The sequence below is a fragment of the Mauremys mutica genome, chromosome 11 (assembly GCF_020497125.1).
Source record: "Mauremys mutica isolate MM-2020 ecotype Southern chromosome 11, ASM2049712v1, whole genome shotgun sequence".
In the NCBI taxonomy this organism is placed as follows: domain Eukaryota; kingdom Metazoa; phylum Chordata; order Testudines; family Geoemydidae; genus Mauremys; species Mauremys mutica.
The window spans coordinates 65545190-65571397 of record NC_059082.1 but is presented as its reverse complement, the minus strand read 5'-3'; the positions used below and the strand labels follow the sequence as shown (position 1 = coordinate 65571397).

General features: G+C 42.4%; 1 protein-coding gene across 1 annotated transcript in view; it reads right to left on the bottom strand.

The window, feature by feature from the left end:
• Positions 1 to 1084: 1084 nt before the first annotated feature.
• Positions 1085 to 26208, bottom strand: part of LOC123343644 — an 82483-nt gene continuing 57359 nt past the window's right edge. Inside the window, exon 4 of the mRNA XM_044978868.1 lies at positions 1085 to 1651. Coding sequence (XP_044834803.1) covers positions 1299 to 1651 — 353 coding nt within the window. The 3' untranslated portion in view covers positions 1085 to 1298. The remainder of the gene's footprint in view (positions 1652 to 26208) is intronic.

Below are 26208 nucleotides of genomic sequence, written 5' to 3'. Positions count from 1 at the left end.
GATTGATTAATTAATCAGTTCATAAAATAGGAATGGGATCGAAACCCAAATCTATTGGCAGGTTCATGCAAATACTCCCTTTGCTATTCCCAAGTGTGTTCTGTTCCCAACAGCTCCCTGCTTTTGTTGATATCCCACAAAAATTCACCCCCAAATCCATTCCTGCCTCTGCAGGTTGCCCGTGTCTTCCATTGTTAGTATTTGGTATGTCTCTTGGACTAGATATGCATTTCTTTCTGATTACCTCTAGAAAGAATATCTAGAAAGAAGAACCTCTGAATACAGCCTCTAACCCATGCCAAGCAAAGATTATAATACCTTGCAATACCAATGGAGATAAATACTTATGACTCAAATATTTTTGATAATTGTTCTGATCAAATAGCAGAAGGATGCATAGACCTTGTTGAGTAAAAGTATTAAAAAAAAAAGTGGTAAGGGGAAGTGTGTCCTCCCACCTCTGACACCCTAGAAAATTCAATACAGAGATGAGAATGGTATTGCTCACACATACCTTAATTCACTCAACTAAATATCTGAGTATGAGTCTCTTGGTTTATTTTAATTTTCAGTGAAACTGACAAAGCATCTTATTTACACCTCAAGTAACAGTGTAGTGTTTTTGCATTTCATTAACATATCAAAAGAGATCAGGATAACGGATTCTAGTCCTATGGGCACAATGAGTAAAGCACTGTTGTACTGCTGCACATGTTCTTAGAATACAGCTAAGTGTGTTTCTCTGGCACTCTACTGACTGGCAAAAATGTTTGTGCTTTCCATACTGATAGATCTCACTTAAGAAGAATGCACTAAAAACAGAGGAGGAGGAAAAAAAGCTACTCCTTTTCCTGCACTCCCCACCTTACTAACAAGCCTTTTTCTACTCAATGACCATTAACATTACATAATTCCTCATCATTCAAAGGGGTTAGAATTATTCTTACAGCCAATATGCAGGACATATTATTAAAATTCATTTATATAGCACAATTCATGGTGGTCTACAAGCACAGGCCCAGATTCTTCAATGAGCTCCATATGGAGGCTCTCTGAGCCCATGCCCACTTATATGCAACAGCAGAATGGAGTCCTTTAAAATGTGCTGGGTTTTTATCATTTTAATTTATGGTTCTATATTAATCAGGAAAAATATCATCTAGGAAGGAGTGTGTATGTATAACAATTAGAGCAAGGAACTGGATGGTTCTTCTGTTGTGTGTAATTCACCCCTGAGCAGAGGACTAGCACAAGACCTATGCACCACTTAATCCCCCATAATAAGGCTTAAGTGAGACTTACAGCTGCATAGAGGTGAATTTCATCCTATGAGTATGGACAAGCGATTTTGCTCTGCTGTGCATCATCAGCTTACCCATCTCTAACATGGTTATAATAGTAACGGTATAGTCAGGCTTAATTAACTGATGTCTGTAGAATTCTGTACAGCTGGGGTGAAAGGAGCTATGTAATGATAAACTATTAATATTTATAATAGGAAGATTTGCTTTTTTGGAACCACAAAAATTAAGTTTATTACATGTTGGAGGTGGGGATATATATTTTTTGGCCTTAGCTAAGCAGAACCAAAACGAGCGTAGCCACAATCTCTCATAGGAACAGTCCTTCCTGCGTATAGTTGGGCTGGAATCTGGAAGTGAAGAAATTAATGGAAAAAAGAGGGAATTTTAGTTAGTAAATATTTCAAAAATCTCTCTCTGTATAGTGCCTAACACACGTTGGGTGCTATTGTAACTTGTTAGAAATAGTATTATTAATAATAAAATAGCAAGTTTGCATCTACAAATGAGATGGGAAAAGGAGCACATGTGTAGCCATGGTTTTCAAAACTATTTCCCCAATGTTAGTGTTGAGTCTGAACTTTTGATGAGCTTAAACTTAACCCAGACTTGATGTCTCTATCTGAAACTTTTAATCAAAGCTCTGACCTGCGAACTACTCATGACACCCCCCTCCCCTTAAGTAGCCATCTCCCCCTTTGTCTTTTTAAATTTACATTTAACCTGTTTTATCCTGTAGAATCTTAATTGATTATGCATGACCATTATGATCTGTTAATCACTTTGTTTACTTCTGTGTATAAATATTGATGCTCACCCCTAATAAACTTGCCACACTTACTCCGAAGCCTTTTAAGCTAAGGATAGTGTGAGCCCGTTGATCAACGAAGTGGTGTCTGGTCTCTGACAGATTGTGAGTCCCATACCAACTCCGCACGAACTCGGGTGCTGGAGAGGTGAGTAAGGACTTGCTTTTTACCTAACATTAGTGTTTAGAATCCTTTTTCATGTTCTCAACTGGGGTTATTACCAGCACCTCTGTGGGTACCAAGGACACCAGTTTATTGAGGGGAATCAGATAATGTCATTCCCTATTCTTCTGTATAACACTGATCATTAAACCACTATGTAACAGCCCTAGGGTCAGATCCTCAGTTGGTGGAGCTGTACCAATTCACACCAGGATCCAGGGTAGAGTAAAGGTAACCACTACAAGAAAATACAGAGTAAACATGTGAGAAGCTATTAGAACATTTCAGCTGTTGGAAATGGGCCATCCTGATTATCACTACAAAAGTTTCTTTCCTCCTGCTGATTATAGCCCATCTTAACTGATTACTCTGGTTATAGTTAGTATGGCAACACCCATTTTTTCATGTCCTCTGTGTATATATATCTTCCTAGTGTATTTTCCACAGCATGCATCCGATGACATGGGTTTTAGCCCACAAAAGCTTATGCTCAAATAAATTTGTTAATCTCTAAGGTGCCACAAGTACTCCTCATTCCATCAGTATTATCAACAAGCATACATGTAGTTCCTAGACAAATATTTTGTTAGACAACTACACTCTACAGTATGAGATAGCTAGTGATTTAGGACTCAGCCTTTAATGGCTTTCTGTTAAATCTGTACTTGTAACTTAGTAGCAGGTAGACATGCCCTTTCAAATTGGCAGTCTGGAAAAGTGATGACAGGGGGGACATGATAACAGTTTTCAAGTATGTAGAAGATTGTTACAAGGAGGAGGAAGAAAAATTGTTCTTCTTAACCTCTGAGGATAGGACAAGAAGCAATGGGCTTAAATTGCAGCAAGGAAGGTTTAGGTCGGACATTAGGAAAAAACTTCCTAACTCTCAGGGTGATTAAGCACTGCAATACATTGGCTAGGGAGATTCTGGAATCTCCATTATTGGAGTTTTTAAGAGCAGGTTACGCAAACACCGGTCAGGAATGGTCTATTTAATTAGTCCTGCCATGAGTGCAGGGGACTGGACTAGATGACCTCTTAAGGTCCCTTCCAGTTCTATGATTAATGTGCAAAGAACTCTATGGATATGCTGGAAATAGGTGATTAAAACGTGTTTCAACCAGGCATAACAGGAAAAATTGATAAATAGGTTTTCTTAGACAAAGGGCTGTGAATGCCCTTTCCACCTTGTGAGCCATGGACAATGGGATAGATCAGCAGTAAACAAAGCAATCAGGAAATGGAGGGGGAGACATGTTATTTGCATTGTAAAACTGCAGCAGGAAACATCACTGGGGAACTCACCCAGAGGGGACACTTCAATTAACATGGTGTCTCCCCTCTGGGGGAGACAGGAGACTGAATCCCCCAGGAGACTTTCCTGGCCCTTGACATCAGGATAATCAACTTCAGGGGGAAATTATGAAACTGGAAATGGATTTTGGTTTATTCTTCACCTGAGGAAACAAAGTAGCCAAGAGCTTTGGGCTCTGTGTTGGATCCTGGCTAAGGACTGACCAGCTATAATGGAAGAAGTACTGTGGTTAGAAAACAACTTTGAACAAAAGACTAACTTGTTAAGTTATGCTTTGAAGACTAAAATGTATTTTTACTTTTGTTTGTAGTCATGTCTATCCTTTTCCCTCCTACTTTGTATCACTTAAAACAAATTTTGCAACAATAGAACCTAGATTTAACTTTACAAAACCACCTCAGTGCTGTATATTAAACTAAAGGGTGAAATCCTCAGCTAATCTAGTAGGCTGGTGTTTACTTGGTCTCTTTGGAGACAGTGAACTTAATTTCTGCAAGGGTCCAGTAAGGAGGACTGGACACTGCAGGGGAGACTATATTGGGGAAACTTGGGATTTGAAGGCCTGTTGGTGTCACCCTGCAAAGAAAAACCGGGTTACTGGAAGTCAGGGTGAGCCCACTGTTCTCTGAGCATTTTGCTGGTGGCAGGGCTCTGAGCCAAAGCTGCACAGCACTGAAGTAGGGGGTTAAAGGGCAGGTGGCGACACAACCCATTACTGGTCTGGGTGAGCCTCATATCACAAAAACACAGAAATTATAATGACTAGTGGGTGGATGTTTTTAATGCCAACATCTTTTAGAAAGACTAGAGTGGCTTCTAAACCCCCTGTCGTGGCTGCTTTAGTACTAGTTATAACATTTCTTTTCCTATGACGCAATATTAGAGAGCTCCCCAACCAAAAGACAGTCATAAATATTGACAAATGGCAATATACTGACCTCTTCAGACCGTTCACCCCTTCTGTCCCTCCATGCCCCACTCCTATCTCCTTGGTTATCACAAAGATTTCTAAATGCTGGTTGGCTATTGTGAATGCCTAGAGTAGTAGAGATCACTTTAGTTAAAAGCCCCACAGATTCCATGAGGTCTCACTCACAGGTGGAATAAACTGTACCTTGTCCTGAAATTGAAGAGAGCGACAAAAGCATGGCAACATTGCCAGGGTTTTCATACTCAGTTACATCAATTGTTATACCTGGGACTATGAGAAATGGGCCTTGTTTGTTCACCTAAACGGATTAATTGCCTAGGGCCAGATTTTGACAGGTATTTAGGTACCTAAGTGGGATTTTCAGAAGTGTCTACATGCACAACCCCCAATGAAGTCAATGGGCATGTTAGACAACTAGTGGGATTTTCAATCTGCATCTTTATGTGCCTAAATAGCTTTAAAAATCTGACCTTAAGTGTCAGCCTCTCCTCTATAAGTACAGATGAAAGAATGGCCCGTTTGTACTGTACAGCATTTAGAACACTTAGTGATAATGAAATAAATAATTAGGATTATAGGATGGCATCATGTAGGACTTAATTTCTTTTGTGCCTAGTCCTATGCTAGGAGCAACCTCCCACATTTTGTGCACCAGAATAACTTCCATTTCCTCCTTTAGATCCCTATTTAAGCTCATATCTGCAAAAACTTGTTGTAGGGTGATCCAGTAGATAAGGTACAAGATTCAGAGACAGGAGACCTGAGTTCTATTCCTAACTCTTGTGCTCACATTTTAAATACTGCTTTCAGTTGTCGAGGAAATAAATTCTGTGCTGTTCTTTACTAAAATAGTATATACAAATTTCTCAGGTGGTCCAATGTAAATCTTTAAACCCACCTAGAGAGGTGCTATTATTTATTTGTTAAGCGCCCCCCATGTGTCTTGCTGCTCTACAGCATTTAGAGAAAGACTCAGTCCCTTCTTGCAAGGGCTTGCATTCTGTACAAACATTGCAATGCAGCAGTACACAGGGCACTGGGTGATCTGTGGAGACACTCATCGCACAACTTGCAGGTGTTTAAATAAATAAGTAGGACCTAGATCTACACTGTCATTGACTGCCTGAATACGGCTGCATGCTACCATCTATGTAAATTCTTCTCTGGCCCATATCGCTGTGGTGTCAGAGCACATCACAACCATCAATGGATTATAGCCTCATAACATTCCTGTGAGACCAGGAAGCATTATTCCTCCCATTACAGATGGGGAACAGAGGCAGAGCATAGATTACATGACAAAGCCTGTGGCTAAATCAGGAGTTGAACCTACTTTTCATGAGTCCAAATCCACTCAAATGCCATTCCTACCCTACTTTCCCCTGTGGGGGTCAGCACAGAGAAGCTTTCAGTCTTGCCTGGGAGCTGGAGTGGGTTGCTCTGGAAACATACTGCATAAAGCAACTACTCCCTAGTTCTGCCTCGTCCTTTAATATGCGTATGCAGTGAGCCTTGTGTGAGCCTTCTGCACTGGACTGAATTTTCCAATCACCCCCAGGTAATGCAAGCAATACATTAAATGAATTTATATATTAATCTGATAGAGTAGTGGTGAAGTATTAATCCCACTGCATTAAATACCACAACAACAACTCAAAGTAGTACTTAAGCACAGTTGGAGAATCTGTAGCTGAAATGCATCACAAAAAAATCAAGGATGAAAGGGGACAAATGAAAGCAGTACATAACTGGAGACAAATCCACAGCACAGTGAGTGTGATTCAGAGGCAGAGTACCAGTGTCATCTACTGCTAGAGCACTAAATAATGGCTCCAACCCCTTAGCGCATATATTATTGTAGTACCCAGAGTCTGCATTCGGCTCCTTGGGACAATACCTGTGGATCAGAAGACAGGAAAGAGGGAACTGAGCGCCTCTATCTAATGCAGCAGCAGGGCAAGATATGTGCCTTGTGTTCAGAAAAGCACTGAACAGGCTTCCCTAAATCTAGGGACCCCATGGCTTCAACAGGACATGTTCTACTCGTTAGTGCACATGCACCTTTTCTAAAAGGACCAGCCTTGTTTCGCTGCTGGTTGTGGGTTGAGATTATGGTTACTTTGGTATATTTGGATAATTGCTGGGGATATTTATGAAACAGTTTATTACTCCCAAGTTTCACAGCCCAAATTTTAACACATGCCAAAAAACTCAGTGAATTCATTATTCACCATTCATTATTCACTATTTAAAAATTCTGAACAGCTTCAGGGATCCAGTCCAGCAGACACAATGCAAAAGTAGAGAGCCAATCACACTCCTCCAATGGCAATGTGAAAAATTTAGACAACCCATAATCTGGAAATGGCTTGTCCAAACTATTTGCCAAATACCTACAAATAACAGGATCAACCTGGTGAATAGGAAAAAGGGACAAATTTGCAGTGAGTATCTGTCACAATGGAGTAATTCCTGACCGTCAAGGTAGGTGAAGTCATATCTTTTATTGGACCAACTTCTGTTGCTGAAAGAGACAAGCTTTTGAGCTTACATAGAGCTCACCTTCTGGGAAAGGTACTCAGAGGGTACATATATACAAGGATAAAAGACCCACGGCGTGGGTGGGACTGGGCTGGGTCAGTTGACTCAGGTTCATGGGGCTCCAGCCGTAGGGATAAAAATCTGTGTAGACATTTGGATGCAGGCTGGAGCCTGAGCTCTGGGACCGCCCTTGCCCAAGTATCTATAATTTAATATAGCAATTTTTCAGCTCTTGAGCCCAAGTCCCACAAGCCTGAGTCAGCAGACCAGGGCCAGCCACAGGTTGTTTTTTTTTTTTTTAAACTCCTTGTGTAGACATAACCAGAGTGTCAAAAACTAAATACAAGGTGGAACAGATTGTTTAGTATAAAGGAGTTAACATGTTTTAAGAGACCATTCAAGGAGAAGTGACAACACCTCTACAGTCATAGGACAAAAGAGGGTTAGTGGGTTTTAGATTGTTGTAATGAGCCATAAATCCAATGTCTTTACTGAGTCCATTATTTTTAGTGTCTAACAAAGAGTTATGAATTTAAACTCCCAGGCTTGGTCATTTGAAAGTGTTGTGCAGGTTTCCTTTGATGATGAGGACTGAGAGGTCAGATATAGAGTGATCATTTTATGAAAAAAAGTTCACACACACGTGATATGGTGTTTGTGTCTTTTATCATTTTTCTCTATAGTTTATTCAAGAGCTGTGATTGTCTCATTTCACCCAAATAGTTGATACTGGAACATTTAGTGCATTGGATGAGGTAAACCACATGTTGTAATAGGCATGTGTAGGACTCATGGATCCTGAAAGGTGTGTTGTGGGGAGTATTGATCATCATAGCAGTAGCGATATGTATGCAGGTTTTGCATCTATTGTTATGATGGGTCCTAATCTCTGGCCAGCTTGCTTCTGATGAGGAGTTTGGCAAGGTTAGGAAGATTCTTTGATGGCTAGAAAGGGGATTCAGAAAAGATTTCTTTCAGGTGGTCCCCATCAAGCATGGGTTGTAATTGTTTAATGATGCCACCTCACACTGAAACCCATTCTGGGTAAGTGACAACTAGAGGTGTGAAGTCAGAGGGTTTCTCCCCCCCTCCCCACCTGCTGAAGAAGATTCTCTCAGGCTATTTCAGTGGCCCATTCCATGATATGATCTACTTCTCTGATAGACTCTCATTGTTTGGTGAAGGTGATTTTGAGTTAAGGTGTATATCCTGGACTTTCTCCTTGGAACATATTCTGTGGTATCTGAGTGCCTGGCTGTAGAGAACAGATTGTGTTGTGTCTTTAGAGGTGGTTACTGGATGTTGGAAGGTCAGTGGGGTAATCCATGAGTTTCTTGTCAATAGTTGTCTGTAGGGTTCCATTGTTGAAGCTGATCGTGGTGTCCAAGAATTTGATGCTGGTATGGGAGTGTTCCAGAGAGAGTCTGATGGACAGATGGTGATTGTTGAAGTTGTAGTGGGAATCTATCCGGGTTATCTGTCCAGAGGATGAAAATATCATTGATGTATCTCAGCTATATCACTGGTTTTGTGGTGCATTTGCCCAGAAATTTTTATTTGGGGTAGCCCATGAAGAGGCCGGCATATTGGGGGAGCCATCTTAGTACTTATGGCTGTTCCCATGTTTTGGAAAAGAGCATTTGTTGTTGAATGTAAAGTTGTTATGGGTGAGGATGAAATGGATGAGTTTGGAGATGTCTTTATTGTGGATATCTGAGTGTTGTCCATTGTCCTGAAGATATTTGAGGCGGACAGCAATGCCATCATTGTGAAGGATGGTGATGTTTAGAGAGATGACATGGATGGTGACAAAGATGGTGTTCTGAGGGAGGTTGTTAATATTGCGGAGTTTCAGGATGAAGTCGGTTCCTGACTGGGTCTTTCTTTATGAATAAGTGGCTCCATTTTCAGAAAGAGAGGAAGTGGTCAGAGTAGACATCTCTAGTTTGCACCTCATTCAATGTATGAGCAAACTCCAATGAGGCAGTAGCCAGAGGTGGCATATAGAAAAGCTTTAGTCAACTGAAAAACCCAGCCCCTAAATCATAAGTATGTAAGTAAGGCCAAGCAACTGCCTACTCTATTGTCCCAAAAGGCTTCTGCAGCACGCAGGGAGAAGATTCAAACAAAGTACTTCAGGAGGTTCTGACATAATCAGCATAGGACTGACATTTACGCAAGCAGTCTTGATAGGGTACATCTGGTAAAGGAGGAGGCATTCCCAGTTAGTAGCAGGGACTTTGTCCGAGCTCTTGCAATCCTCTTTAATGAAGAGCACAGCTTTGTAATTCTCGGAAAGCAGTTATAAACCTTCCCTTTTTGTGTATCACCAAGAAAAGGGCCATCCTAACTGTTTCCTATAATAGACTTGTCTGACTGATAGTTATGATCTCCATTCTAGCTGAAATATGATGTCTAGGAAGACTGTACTATAGTCTGAGAGGAAGTCTGAGGCTGCAGATGAGAGAGCAGAAATGTCAGCTTCAATATCTGGGAGAGAAATTAAAGTTTAAAGGATTTGTTATCTGACACATGACAGTAGGCAGCAGGGGTCCCATAGAGAACGGCTCATGGTCACCTCACAAAAATGCGTGTGAGAGGCGCCAGTTGTGACAAATTTGGGGTAACTTTGTTTATTACAGAGAAGCACCCTCATCAAAATCAATATGCAAAGAGTTTACAACTCTTTATTCTGAAGCAGGGGAGAACTGATTGAATTCTGAATCATAAGAAGGTATCCGTCTCAGTTCTGGACAACCACAACCTGTATTTCCCCTCAGTGGTCAAGCCAGGGCACCCAACCCTCAGCCTTCCAACTCCCCAGCTGTCGCCTCTCTTGGGTGGTGACCTGTGTTCCTCTCCCTTCTGATCAGGGTATTGCCAGGCTGCACAGTTCTCTGCCTTCACTGTGTATTTCCCAGCACAGAGAAGTCTGTGCTGACTTTCTCTTTAGAAATGGTTAACAGTTGTAATTGCTATAATTACAAGTACCACACAGTTCTTCCTAAGCAAGCCTATTTTATTCTTAAGGTAAAAAGCATTACAGAGAAAACATTAAAAGAAGCTTCATGCATGCTAATAAGCTTACCAGAATTAACCCCAACCCCAACATAGATTCTGGCAGGAGAAGTCTTTCACCCCCTCCACCCTCACCCTAGAAGACTCCATGTGGTTACCTGTTCATCACAGTTTCAGCTCAGAACAACCACTTTCAAAACATGTTTAGTTCACTGGTCTTTGATCTGGAGTTTCCAGAAGCAGGTAATTAGTATACAATGGATTTCTCTCCCCAGGGTATAACTTCAGAAGGTTGGCTTTGGAGGAAAGAATTTGCATTCCCATCACCCCCGGGCACATCCTACAAAATCCACTTCACATATATTGTTCCAAAAAGACCTTTGAAGTTGCTAATACTGCCCATAGATTGCATTAATCTTGTCCTCCTGCTAAAGACATTCCATATACTCTCACAACAGCACATAAACATTTGCATTTTAATACAATGTACCCCAAAGGTATCAACCATAATTCAATAAAGTTTATCTTAAATTCATCAAGTTTGTTCAGGATATTACAGAATATTGTTAGTCTGTCACTGTATCGTTGCTAAAGTATGATTCATTTGTATATGAGCCAGTCTTATTTGGTAGACTACAAAAATATACTTAATGATACTTGCTTTGATTATATTTGAAACGCTGGACTTGTATCATAGCATGGAGCTCGACAGGCTAATGGCTGCATAATTAAGAAAAAACACTTAAGTATTATTTATCCTAAATTGTAAATACTCTGTATAGTAATTATCACTGAATGATACCTAGGCAAATATGATTTTAAAAAGTTAGTTATTATATGTTCCATATTTACTACCCCCAGCTAAATAGCATTTAGTACAATAGTTACCTTGGGCAATAACTATGGAGTTGTGTGTAGCGAACACAATTAGTGCTGCCTATAATTTTAGACAACCTATATAACTAGCACACAAAATTAGAACCTGTAGCTAGGAAAATGCAAGAGAAAATAGAATGTTATCAGACTCTTTCTGGCTGGAAAAGTCTGTTGGCTGTCTCTGAATTGCTAAATTGATAAGAATTATGTAACACTAAACCTTGATAAACAAAACCTGTCTGCTTAAGAAGCCAGAATTTAGACCATTTGCTTGCTGTAAGAACCAGTACAAAGTAATTTCTCTGTCAATTGTAAAATTCAAAATAAACCTAGTGAAAAATATAGTATCCGTGGGAGTAAACAATATCTTTGGCCATAGCTTCTTTTATGTTTACCAAATTATTCCTTATCTTAAAACTATTCCCATATCTTAAAAACACAAGATCTGCTCAGATGGATCTTTTGTACCAATTCTCCACTGTGTAATAAACTGAATAGTGGGGAAGTGGGAACAAAGACTATGATTCTGATAGTTTAACTTTTTTTTTTTTTAAAAATGGATGAGAAGTGGCTGGAAAAAAACAGTTTCAGCAAACAAAACAAAGGAATGCTACATATTAAATAGTTTAGCTCTAAATAGACTGCTCTAACACCACCATTGTACATGTAAGGCGTATAAGATTACCTTGGAGAGCACACAAAGATCATAAACCATTTCACAAAGTTCTTAGTGTGAATCAACACTTCTACAGGTTAATGAGAAGTAGGATCATGGGAAGCTCACACAGGCAGTAACCAGTCTTTGAAACATCATCTTCTCAGTTGCAGCAGGAAGATACAAGAATGGCCATACTGGATCAGACCAAAGGTCCATGTAGCCCAGCATCCTGCCTTCTGACGGTGCCCAATGTCAGGTGCCCCAGAGGGAACAAACAGAACAGGTAATCATCAAGTGATGCATCCCTTGTTGTCCATTCCCAAACAGAGGCTAAGTACACCATCCCTGCCCATCCAGGCTAATAGCCATTGATGGACCTATCCTCAATGAAACTTATGTAGTTCTTTCTTGAACCCTGTTATAGTCTTGGCCTTCACAACATCATCTTCTGGCAAGGAGTTCCACAGGTTGACTGTGCATTGTGTGAAAAAAATATTTCTTTGTTTGTTTTAAACCTACTGCATATTAATTTCATTTGGTGACCCCTAGTTTGTGGATTATGTGAAGGAGTAAGACAATTTTGTAGATTAAACAAGCTTTTTCTAACAACCCTATCTATACCAAAAAGAAGCTACTATTTTATTTCTATTTTTAATCCATTTTTGCTTCTATTGTTCATACAACTTGACCAAATTCTATGGCCTGCACAGACTCCTTGCTCAACAGAGAGGAGCTTTGTGGCAACCTGACCAATCTTGAGGAAGAAGGCAGCATGATGTGGGGGAAAGATGGGGTGAAAAGTAGCTCCTATATCCTCCATTTGCAATCCTCTGAGGGGCAGGGAGAGAGGATATGATAATCTGGGCTGAGTCAGAACACTAAAAAAAATTTGGACCCTTATTCAATTCTCATCGAAATCAATGGAAAAGCCTCCATTTATTTCAATGGGAGTTGGATCAAGCCTGTGATGGAGAGAGGGGCAATGAGGATTTCCCTGTGCCCTGACTCCATACATTTTATACAACATCATTAAAGGTTAGCCTGTATCTTTGGTTACTACATAGCTATTTCTGGGCCACTAATATCATTTACTACGCTAAGGACAGGAAAATAAAGTAGTATCCCAGATACCACAGTGTAGTAATCGTGGTTATATGATGATTTTTTAATGCTGGCCAGCGTATGAGGATGTCAATATGCAGTATCATATATTTCACAGTATGATGAGCAGCATCATCATTTTAAGGTGATTTTAAAAGTAATGTTTTAGAAAAGACCATATTTACCTACAGGTTTTGCCATGGGAAGGAGTTGGAGGGCTCAGGAAACTCCATGAGATTTAGCTAATAAAAGAGAGCTTTTAGCCAGTTTAAAAAAAAAAAAAGTGCTGTGTCATAGCCAAACAGAACACTCTTCCCATGAAAAAAGAAGGAGGAGTATGTGTGGCACCTTAGAGACTAACAAATTTATTTAGGCATAAGCTTTCATGGGCTAAAACCCACTTCCTGCTGGTAGTCCAGGAATTAGCTCGATTCCAGCACCGGTGTCTTGCCTGCCGCAAGCCCCTGTGTCCCTCCCAGACCCCGGTGCCCCTTTCCCTTGGGTTTCTACCCACCACAGTACCCTCACACTCTGGGTCTTCCTTCCCAAGGGAACCCCCTCCCTCTATACCCACCTTGCCTCAGTGGCTACTGTCATTTGTCATCTAGCTCTCTTTCTCTGGGACAGATTGCAGTCGGTAATGGCCACTCATCACTGGCAAGGGGGTTGGACCAGCTGCCTCTGCCTATGCTGCACCTCTGCATCCCCAGTACCTCCTTAGGCCTTTACCAAGGCCTAAGCCTGGGGAGTTGCCAGGCTGGATCTCCCCAGCTCCCTTTGCCCTTCCCCAGCACTGCTCAGCTTTAGGTACCCTTGCTCCTTCAGGCAGCAAGATCCATCTCTCCCCAAAGCGTGAGAGAGAGAGAGAGAGACTGACTCACTGCCTTCTGGCCCTCCAGCGCTTTTATAGGGCCCAGCCTGGCCCTGATTGGCTCTCAGCCCCAGCCCTCTCCAAGCGCTGGTTTTTAACCCTTTCAGGGCCAGAGCAGGGTGACCACCCCACTACAAGGGCACAAAACAGCAAAGGCATTATAATTTATATAGCTAGCTCTCCTGGATAAAATCCTCTGGATGCAATTAAACTGTTTAAAATACAATTTTAAAATACAGAGGTATTCCATTTTCACTTATTAGACGAGTAGGAAAACTTTCATGTCATAATCTTGTATTCAAAAGTCCTGTGAGATAGCAGCATTAAGACATGACTTCCTCAGCACAGAAATTACAACCCATACATAACAATTCTAATTTGTTATTGCTATGCATTCCCAGAAGATTAATAAGCATACAAAAGTATTAAGTAAGGAAAAGGATGGAGCAAGAGTTTGACATATGGGCAAATTCTTCTATGGAAAAGCAGCACAGACTAAGATTCTTCTATATTTTTAGAGATACATGTGAACTGAACAGTCTTAACATCTTGTGATGGGTCAGGCCCCCTTGTCTGCAATGCCACCTGATGTGCTGGGCTTTCACTCAGCCCTCCGGCCCTGCCAGCCTGGATTTCCCTTACACTGGGTTGGTGTGCCAGGCTCTCAAGCCCCTTTCCAGCACACACCCAGCTGCAGAGACAGACTGCAGTTAGATCTGTGTGAGAGGATTCACCCAGCACTCACGTGCACACCCACTGCAGAGAGGTAAACCCTAGATAATATTGTCTTGTGCAGATCTTTCTACACAGCACAAGCTCATAAAAATTCACCCTCTGCCTCAATGTGAAGAGAGATGCACAGCTTCTTGCCCCCTACTGATATGAACTGTACAGACTGGGTTATATTATAAATAAGAAATAAGTTTATTAACTACAAAAAAGACAAGTTTTAATTGATTATAAGGAACAGAACAAAGCAGATTACTACGGAAATAAAACAAAACATGCATACTAAGCTTAGGGTCTTAAAGAGACTGGTTTCAACAAGTAATTCCTCACCCTAAATGTTATTTTAGGCAAGTTGCAGAGTTTCTGTAGCTTAGAGTTCCAGTTATCTCTTCTTACAGACTGGACCCCTGTCTCAGTCTGGACTCACGCCTTTCTTTCCCCTCAGTTTAGTTCCTTTGTCTTTTCAGGTATTTTCAGCAGTCTCTCTTCGTAGGTAGGCAATGGAGGAGAGAATCATGTTTGCCTTATGCCTCAGACTTAAATAAGATTTATATAAGGTGGGAATCTTTTGTTTCCCAGCCCTGACCTCCTTCTATTAGTGGAAAATTACTAGAAGTTGAAGATTGTGTTTAGTAGCTGGTGACAGAACCACCTGACCTAGTAGTGTCAAAGCTATGTCCCAGGACTCCTCTCAGGAAGAGAAAGATTAGTATCTTTAAAGTCTTATTGTTTCTTCCTAATGGCCCATCAAAGCTGATGACCTGTTGTCTGGTGGGTGTCTCCCAAACGCACACACCATTGAAACTGTTACATAGTCAATATTCCTAACTTTAGATAACAGAAATTATACATGCATACAAGTTGGATAATCACATTCAGTAAATCATAACCCTTCCAATGATACCTTACAAGACTCATCTTGCATAAAACATATCTTACTTATGCCATATTCATATTGTAACAATATTTCTATGGAAAATATAGAGTGTAATGTCACATCTATGACATCATGCCTACTTATGACAAACAAATAGGGGAATATTGGGTAACCTCTTCTAGCCTGACTACATTTTGCAAGTGTATATAGTACTTTTTAAAACAAAGCATTTTACAACTCTACTAGAACTGTTCTGGATCATGGATAGCTTATCAAAACGAGAATGTTCCCAACTGGAAGCAGTCTGGAATATTTCTTGCTGTGAGGAGCTGTTTGCTTATTTAGTAATATGCTCAATTGGTTTTGAACCAGATTGGCTACTTCTGAGTTAGACAATGTATGTCAGGCGTGGCAAATGGAATGTCTCTTTTGAGTGTATTTCAACAGGACTCGTTTATTGAGTTTCTGGCTGTGTAGAGAGAACTGCAACCTATTTATTAGATCCATATTTTTCTTGGCTAATAAAAATCTAGTGATGCCCTTTGTTGTTGGAGATTGTTGTTTTTTCACTACCATGATTGACAACACTTTATTAACATTTGAAAATTTTCACCTAGCTCTCCATGTCAATGCCACTTTAAGAGCCTGAGACTGAGCCCATTCAGGCCATGAGAAAGAGGCCCATTACTTCATTGGGCTTTAGATCACCCTTTGTGTCAGCAAGGTCCATCAAGTGACTTTTAGGCCTGTGATAAGAAGCTATCTTTTCATGCTGACAGTCTTGCCAACTATCAGCCAGTCTCTAGCCTCCCTTTTTGGGGAAGATGGTCACCTGGCAACTGAAATATTAAGTCTTCTGCCTTGCATGGCTTCTTTTAATTAGGTTTTAAAATGAAATGATAACAGAGACTGGGTTAGCCTCATTGGCAGAAGACACCAATGGGCAAAAAAAATTGTGTCCTTGCTGATGCTTTTAGTTCCATCAGTGGCCTTTCATAACAATCACCACAGGTTGTTACTGACCACCTGCAGAGTATGGCCTCATTTTTCTCCTCTCAAACAGCATAATACTAGGAGAAAGGTGAGAGGGAAGGTCGCATGTTTACACAGAGTAAGATAGGATGCTGCTAGTTTTCATGAAGTGTGCATGACATTAGTTCCTTTTATTTAAAAAAAAATATAGGATTTTGAGGGGGATGTGGGCCACTGTTGTACTTGACAATACAATTACACTGGGTGAAATTCTCCCATGTGCAGAGGACAAGTGCCACTTATGTTCTGTATGTTGACCCTTGGAACATGAGTAAATTTCATCCTTTTTAAACTTGTTTTAGAAAGAAAAATGTGCAGTTTTAGAAATGATAAACAACATTTATACAAATGCAAGTGAGGTAAATGCATGCTTACCACAAATTCAGAGAAGGAACTATTTTATCCATAATGTTCCATTTATATAAATATATTACCACTTATCACACACTGACAATGGAAAAGTAGTAAGCTGATGATGCATTGCCATCTCAGCAGTAAATTAGAGACTATTATTAAGATAAGTATTTGTAAAGGATGTGTTGAAAGATGGTTTATGCCTGAAGGGCGATTTTCTGTGTTCCATATATGATGCCTTTTAATCATTTGGGCTTTTAGTAAAATTAGCTGTTCTTCCCAACATTTTTGTGCCATTTAAGACTTATTCTGATGCTGAACTTTTGTAAGGCAGGGACTGTAATCTCCAGGAACTGATATATTACTTTCAGGAGATCAATGTATCCTAGTGGTGTGTTTAGGAGAATGTGGATAATAAAAAAAATAAAAATAAAAGGCAAAAAATGATTCCCCACTATCATCTCACCATACCTCCTCAAGCTGTCCAATGCTGTCATACAGTGACTGTGCCCTGACCAAAACCATACTTGACAGGGTATGAATGGCTCTGTTCATTGTTTTATTGGTAGAGAAATCTGGTTTCTCCCTATCCTTGCAGGTTCAATGATTGAAGGTTAATAGATAGTTTAAGTTACCTAATTTATAAGAAGCATGCTGAAATCACACTTGAAAGAGATAATAGGAGGAAAGCAAGACATGGGATTTGATAAGAAAGGATCCATTTAACATACAGCACAATGTTTCACAGATTAATTATAACAAAAGAGCATCAGAGAGATCATCAAAACCCTCTTCAATAGATTGAGAACCTTTAAAATATACATCAGAGAGAATTAATATTTTAAAAGGCATGCTCTACAGTGCTGCACGAAAGGGAATCCCCCCCTTAAACAATTGTTCATGGGGACTATAATCTGATTTTGTTCTATGCAAGCAAAATAGCCTATGAGACTAAACTTATATTAAATGGAATTAATATTAATTAATAAGGCAAAGTATTGAACAGCTTTCTGCTTTGAGATGGAGTACAGGCCCTGACTTATATAACCAAAGCCTTCCCCCAGTCACAATTAGATTGTGAACTTTCACCCAGTAAGGCTTGATGAACTTTTACGGAAACAGTTGGTTTATTTAAGGCTTGCAAACTCTCACCCAGTTAACCAACCAGTTCCTCAATTTCATCAAACAGAAACTGGTTTGACAGCTGTCATAAGACACATTCAGATTTATTTTAAGGACTAGAATAGGTTAATGTGTAGAGTGATTGAGTGAATGTTTAGGTGGGCAAACAACTATTTTTAGGGAATTTCTTTAAGTCCACTTAGGATGTTTACATTGTATGATACAATTTAACATAATTTTGATCAGTGCAGACAAGGGGTAATTTCCCCCAAGATGATGTCTCGTGCTGCTCTTTCATCATCATCTGCAGATAAAGCTGCAGCCATCTGCCAGAACTTGGTCACTGGGTTATGATGGGACCTCATCATCATGTCAAGGATGTATTGCAGCCCATGATTTACCCACAGCTCCAAAAGGAGGTGTTGCAAGATGCAAGGGAGAATCATCCCACATAAAATCCAAGTACACAGTTAGCACTGGGTGCCTTTTAAGGGTCTCCAGCCACTGCAGGAAGACTGACTTTTCGAGACTCTGCAGCTGATAGGTTCAGAGAGAAAGAAACAGACAACACCAGCACCTACTACCAGTCCTTTTTGTACATGAAGATGACCACTGGCAAGAAGCACTAAGTGCCAGAAGACATCATCTGTCTGTGACTGCATTACAGCTCCTTAGATCATGTGATAAGAAAATGGCAAGGAGCTGAAGCATTTCAAACCTTTTTACTGTACTTTCCTTTTTCTCTTTGACCTTATGAGAAACATCCCAAATGCAATTTACCTGTGTGCAGGTGAAGACTTGTGTGTCCAAGATCCTGTTAATACCATCAGGGAAAGCACCCAAGAGTATTCCTAACATAACCCTAAAGAGAGCCTTAGAAACTATTATACTGTATCTGTTTATGTGCGAGTTCTTCATAGAACCAAAGCTGCTATTGTTTACTGAAAAGCTGTTAAAAACTGGCTGGTAATGCTTATACTTTGTTTAGATTGGTGGGGGAAATAGAGGTGGGTATACACAAAGGGCCACGTTGCTGCTCCTCCTGGTAGTCTCAGGGCAACTCTGCATCACCCTCACCTCAATTTCACTTCTTGGATCCCTCAATAAACTCCACACAGGGATTTTCCATTCTAGTCACAACAGCCCTCCCTGAGGTCTGATTTATTAACAAAATTCAAAACTAAACAACAGTCTTCCCTCCAGCCAGGTACAGCCAACCCCCCTCTGGTCTGGTCAGAGTCCTTCCTGCCTTAGCAGAATACTCCCAGCCCTTCCTAGCTGAAGCAATTTCCCTGATCTCGGGCTCTTCCCTGCAAAAGCCTATTGCTCTCTATGGTCTCATTATAGCCTCTTGAGCTTTCCTCTTAGTACAGCCACCTTCTGCTCGTTATATGGAATTGACTGATACCTCTCAGGTTGGATTCATTTCAGGGTTGGCTTGGTCCCCAGGCTCTCCAGCCCAAGCTCAAGCCATCCTGTTATGGAGGGGCGAGAGAGAAGAAAAAACAAAGCAATTAGCCACTGCAGTTACAATGAAGCCCCAAGGAGGAAAGCATCAATTTGGCTTCTATACAAAAATACCCAGCTAGAGATTGTTTCATTGTTGTGAGTAAGAGTTCTCTATCTATAACTAACTTATGAAGCTCCCTCCTTGAACATTGGGATTAAGTAATTACTTCTGTTAATTTAATGGATTTGACTAAATTAATGATTAACACCAATATTACTGCTAACTTGTTTGACTGACATTACTTTGACCTTAGTTTGAGAACTACATTGTGAACTTCTTAACTGATGTAATGAAATGTGTAGTAGTTTTAGTTTTACTGATGAGTTCCTTTGATTTTATTCTTAGGTAATAAAAGGTAATAATTAGAGAGAGATACCAATCTCCTAGAACTGGAAGGGACCTTGAAAGGTCATCAAGTCCAGCCCCCTGCCTTCACTAGCAGGACCAATTTTTGCCCCAGATCCCTAAGTGGCCTCCTTAAAAATTGAACTCACAACCCTGGGTTTAGCAGGCTAATGCTCAAACCACTGAGCTATCCCTCCCCTTACACTGTTTTTTACTAAAATTCATATAAACAAGAGTCATTTTTAACTATTGGAAACTGAGGTGAAGCAGCTAATCCACACTCTGAACCTAGACAGCTCTTCCTAAACTAAATCCTCTGGCTCTCAAATTTATCAACAGTGCAGCACATGGCTTTTACTTGAATAGGTGTCAGAAACAAGCAGCCCTCTAAGGGGAAGCTATTTCAGTTTCGTCTTACCCTCAACTCATTCCTTTGTTCTGATGCATTTTCCCCCAGTATAATATCTCATTTTGCCCTCACAGCAAGCATGACTGCTGAGCATTATTTCCAGCAGGATGAGCAAGCAACCACCATTGAGACTCAATGAGGCTCCAGAATCAGCTAACAAAACTATTTAATTCCAGTACCCACTGTAAAGTCAACCCAGTGACCCAAATGCTAAATATTAACCCATGGTTTTCACATCTCCAGCTATAACGGAGAGAGAATCTTAAGGATAGACCCAAAGCTAGTCTACTTTCATCACAAGATAGCACATACTGCTAAGGACTCAGCCTTTAGACTAGCCTTTAAGAAAACATTACATCATTAAACAAAGTCTGAGGAACACACAAACTTTTTTTCAATACATTATAATTTGGTTTGCCATTAACAAAACAAAAGGTATACACACTAGTGAGTGGGTAAATTAGTCAGGGAACAAGCAACTTTCTCACCTGCTTCTAAACAAAGTTCCTACTCTGCCTAGAGCCCAAACTCAATGCCTCTTCTGAGGCCTGAGTTTATAAGCAAAGAAATTAACAATAAAGTTCAGCTCCAGCCTTCACCCTAAGGCTTGTTGCTTTCTGAACTGCTCAGTTCCTACTCTAGTTTCTACTTGTCCCCCCCCCCCGCCCTTTATTCTATTTAAAGTTTTCTATTTGAATTGTTATATAGGTGATTTATGTTATAAACTACGCTTAGTGAGTAATATAGTGGGTTAGCGGTAGCCCCTCCCCCCGGTGGAGGCCAATTTGCCTCACTATGTCACAGGGTGTTGCTCGCAGTTGAGGAATTAGCTGAGTCACTCTCAGCCTGTAGCTGTGGCCGGCAGTCTGGGTAGATTGATAGGCAGGTAGGGTCTTTAGCCCATAATCAGGGCAATGAAGGGTCAGTGGCTTGGACCTGTACTCAGGGGTGAGTGGCAAACAAACACTTAGTAAGCCAAGCCCTTATTCGGGGCAAGGCAGTATAGAGTCTGGGTCTCAGGCCTCCACTCGGGGCCGAGCATCAAACCAATAGTTCAGAGCCCAAGCCCTTAATCGGGGTGGGGCAGCAAGTCCTCTGGCCTCAGGCAGGGTTTGAGCACCCAACCATGCAGTCTATGGTCAAGTAGAGCACCCAACCGCACAGCCTGTGGGGTCTCAGGCAGGGGTAGAGCCTAGTGTCCTCGGTGGGCTGTAGGTGGATGTAGGCCCTCCAGCCTATGGAGGGGGAGTACAGCCACCCCAGGGATGGGGTGGCAGGGGGACACAGACCTGCCCAACTCCACCACATCCCAGCCCAGGGCCCAAACAGTGGCAGAGGAGTCTGCCACTGGGTCAGCAGGGATCCTCCCACTACATGCTGACCTAGTCACAGGCCAGCTCTCAACCAGATGATTGTCTAGTTCCCCAGAGCTACTTCCTATCTCCCCTCAGGGCGTACCTGGGTCTGTAAGGGATCCTCTGTGTCATCTGCGTAGAAGGCCAGTGGCAGTCCCAGCAACTCCTCCTCGGCTTGGTCAGTGTGAGGCTCCGGCAGCATCAGCCAGTCATCAGCGCCACAGGGGTCCACGGCTGTCTCCCAGTTTGGGAGTGGGCAGCAGCTGCCTGACTCCTTCAGAGCTGCAGCCCAGCTGAGCTTGCAGGCCCCCGTTTTGTACTTCCTGTCCCGCCCACTGACTTCTGGTGGGTGGGATTAGCACAGCCTGGTTCTGCCCACTAGGGCTCTGAGAGTGGCCCCTCTGCCTCTGGGTCTGTTGGAGACCATTCCACCTCACTACAGCATCATAATCCTTTTGTTGTATTGGTGTATGCTGGTGCCCTTAATGCCTGGGCAGTGGACAGGGAGAAAACAGCTATATAAATAAAACAGCATTATTACAAAAAACTACAATGTAAGATGTCTTTTCTACTAAGCACAATTTCAGACTTTAATCAGGCACACTATTTCTTTAATGTACATATGTTCTCTTCCATTACTTTCAACCCTCTGCAAGAAAATTCAGATACAATTGCTTGAGCAATTGCTTAGCAATAATAGAGCCAGTAACACACTTGTAAAGAAATATGCTTTTTATTTATTTTAAACAAAAGTCCATATAGAAAAGGTGCCCTGTTGGCTGGATTCATGAATGTGACATAATGGCTTCATTTAGTGTCCAACACATCATTGTGCCACTACTGATGAGATCAGATAAAAAAAACCAAACACCAGGGTTACAGGGAAAAGCTAGCTAGCACACAGAAATTCATTCATTGTTTAGTCTCTCTATACAATAAGCATATATACACACTACACTCCCTTACACAGTCTATTGGAAATTGAAATATATATACACACACACACACAAGTATATAAACACCTTAGTACCTCATTTGGCACCTCATATTTTCAGAGCACTGTATAAACATTAACTAGCAAGCCTCACAACACTCCTGTGAGGTATTATTAATCCCATTATACAGATGAGGATACAGAGGCATGAGGAAGTTAAATGACCTGTTCAATGGCAGCAACTGCTACAGAAATACATGGTGAGTGGAAGACAGATGTAGCCTGGTCTACACTAGGCGTTTAAATCGGTTTTAGGAGCGTAAAACCGATTTAACGCCACAACCGTCCACACTAGGAGGCACCTTATATCGATTTTAATGGCTCTTTAAACCGGTTTCTGTACTCCTCCCTAACGAGAGGAGTAACGCTAGTATCGGTATTACCATATCGGATTAGGGTTAGTGTGGCCGCTGATCGACGGTATTGGCCTCCGGGCGGTATCCCACAGTGCACCAGTGACCGCTCTGGACAGCATTCTGAACTCGGATGCACTGGCCAGGTAGACAGGAAAAGCCCCGCGAACCTTTGAAATTCATTTTTCTGCTTCCCCAACATGGAGATCTCATCAGCACAGGTGACCACGCACAGCTCATCAGCACAGTTAACAATGCAGTCTCCTGAGAATCGTAAAAGAGCCCCAGCATGGACTGCATGGGAGGTACTGGATCTGATCGCTATCTGGGGAGAGGATTCAGTGCTAACAGAACTGCGTTCCAAAAGACGAAATGAAAAAGTATTTGAAAGAATTTCTAAGGCTATGACGGATAAAGGCCACAGCAGGGACTCAGTGCAGTGCAGAGTGAAAGTTAAGGAGCTCAGACAAGGCTACCAGAAAACCAAAGAAGCAAATGGAAGGTCAGGGGCAGGTCGAAAAACATGCCACTTCTATGCTGAGCTGCATGCAATTTTAGGGGGCTGCACCACAAGTACCCCACCCCTGATCGTGGATTCCGAGGTGGGGGTTGTAATCTCTGCCATGGCTGAGGATTATGCAGATGGGGAAGATGAAGATGAAGAAGAGGAGGAAGACCTAGCAGAGAGCACACAGCACTCCGTGAGCCCCAGCAGCCAGGAGCTTTTTCTCACCCTGACGGAATTACCGTCCTCCCAGCCCTCACAAGCCACTATCCCAGACAATGACGCCATGGGAGGGAGCTCTGGTGAGTGTACCTTTGCAAATAGCAAACATTGTTTTTTAAGCAAGCCTTTTTTAATGATTGATTTGCCCTGAGGACTTGGGATGCATTCGCAGACAGTATAGTTACTTAGAAAAGTTTGTTAACATGTCCGGGGATTGAGAGGAAATCCTCCAGGGACATCTCGATGAAGCGCTCCTGTAGGTACTCCAGAAGCCTTTGCAGAAGGTTTCTGGGCAAGGCAGCCTTGTTCCGCCCACCATGGTAGGACACTTTACCACGCCATGCATGTAGCAAGTAATCAGGTATCATTGCGTGGCAAAGCATAGCAGCGTATGGTCCCGGTGACTGCTGGCATTCAAGAAGCATCCGCTCTTTATCTTGTTCTGTTATCCTCAGCAAAGTGACATCGTTCAGGATAACCTGGTTAAAAATCAGGAATTTAAGTAAGGGGGGTGGCCATTTTTCTACTGGGTTCGTGGAGTGCAGCAGCTTAAAAAAAAACCTTTCCTGCACGTAGCGAAGCGGGGGGAGGGGAGGAGTGAAATGCCGATGATCTTTTCTGTGTTTGGTCACCGGCGATCTTCCCCAAGCTACCAGCCACGCAGTGGGTGGCGGGGTGGGAAGGTTGTTGATTAGCAGGGAGCTAGCGTGGTATTAGCCATGCGTTGGGGGGGAGGGGTAAATCACTACAGAAGCCGAAAGACAGTGGCTTACCATGGCCGCATGCAAGCTGAATTCTGATGCCTGGACCTGTGTCTGTGAGATCTGTAACTCCAGAGCTGCAAGCACTCACTATTAAGATGAAAAATGCGACCTTGTAGGGAAATCACATGTGCTAGATGAATAGTGCTGTTCACTGTGAAAGAGTATAACCATTGTTCTGTAAAATGTATCTTTCTAAATATTTATCTCCCTCATGCAGCTGCAAATTTTTCAACCATCCCTCCTCCATCCCAAAGGCTAGCACAGATAAGGCGGAGGAAAAAGAAGATGCGAGATGAGATGTTCTCGGATATTATGGAAGTTACACGCAATGAAAGAGCTCATCTGAATGAGTGGAAGGACGTGGTATCAAATTACAGGAAAGAGGCCAGTGAACGTGAGGACAGGAGGGATGAACGTGAGGACAGGAGGGACAACCGAGATGAGAGGTGGCGGCAGGAAGACCGGCAGGAAAATCAGCGGTGGCGGCAGGAAGATCAGCGGTGGCGGGATGCAACTCTGGGGCTGCTGCGTGATCAAACTGACATGCTCCGGCGACTGGTGGAGCTTCAGGAACGGCAGCAGGATCACAGAGTGCCGCTGCAGCCCCTGTATAACCACCCTCAACCCTCACCATGTTCCACATCCTCCTCACCCAGACGAGTAAGAACGCGTGGGGGGAGGCTCCGTGCACCCGCCCACTCCACCCCCATGGACAGCCCAACCAGAAGGATGTCGTTACTGTGAATTTTTTTTAATGGCCTTCTCCATCCCTCCTATCCTCCTCCCAAACCACACCCTTACTTCTCTCCCTCTTTTTATAATGAATCAATAAAGAATTCATGCTTTTTAAATGAGAGTGACTTTATTTGCATAAGTAAGCTGTACTCGAAGCGGGAGGGGGAGTTGCTTACAGGGACTGAGTCAATCAAGGGGGTTGGGTGTTCATCAACAAACACAGCAGTCACACTGTACCCTGGCCATTGATGAAGCTCGTTTTCAAAGCTTCTCTGATGCGCACCGCTTCCTGGTGTGCTCTTCTAATCTCCCTGGTGTCTGGCTGCGCGTAATCAGCGGCCAGGTGATTTGCCTCAGCCTCCCACCCCGCCATAAAGGTCTCCCCCTTACTCTCACAGAGATTGTGGAGAATACAGCAAGCAGTAATAACATATGGGACATTGGTTTGGCTGAGGTCTGAGCAAGTCAGTAATGTCCGCCAGCGCGCCTTTAAACGGCCAAATGCACATTCCACCACCATTCTGCACTTGCTCAGCCTGTAATTGAACAGATCCTGACCACTGTCCAGGCTGCCTGTGTATGGCTTCATGAGCCATGGCATCAAGGGGTAGGCTGGGTCCCCCAGGATAACGACAGGCATTTCAACATCCCCAACTGTTATTTTCTGGTCTGGGAAGTAATTCCCTTGCTGCAGCCATTTAAACAGAGTAGTGCTTCTGAAGATGCGAGCGTCATAAACCCTCCCTGGCCATCCCACGTGGATGTTTGTGAAACGTCCCTTGTGATCTACCAGTGCTTGCAGCACCATTGAAAAGTACCCCTTGCGGTTTACGTACTGGGTGCCCTGGCGCTGCGGTGCCAAGATAGGGATATGGGTTCCATCTATCGCCCCCCCACAGTTAGGGAATCCCAGTGCAGCAAAGCCATCCACTATGGCCTGCATGTTTCCCAGAGTCACAACCTTTCGTAGCAGCAGCTTAGTGATTGCTTTGGCTACTTGCATCACAGCAGCCCCCACAGTAGATTTTCCAACTCCAAATTGATTCCCGACTGACCGGTAGCTGTCTGGCATTGCAAGCTTCCACAGGGCTATCGCCACTCGCTTCTCTACTGTGAGGGCTGCTCTCATCTTGGTATTATGGCATTTCAGGGCAGGGGCAAGCAAGTCACAAAGTTCCATGAAAGTGCCCTTACGCATGCGAAAGTTTCGCAGCCACTGGGAATCGTCCCACACCTGCAACACAATGTGGTCCCACCAGTCAGTGCTTGTTTCCCGGGCCCAAAATCGGCATTCAATGGATAGAATCTGCCCCATTACC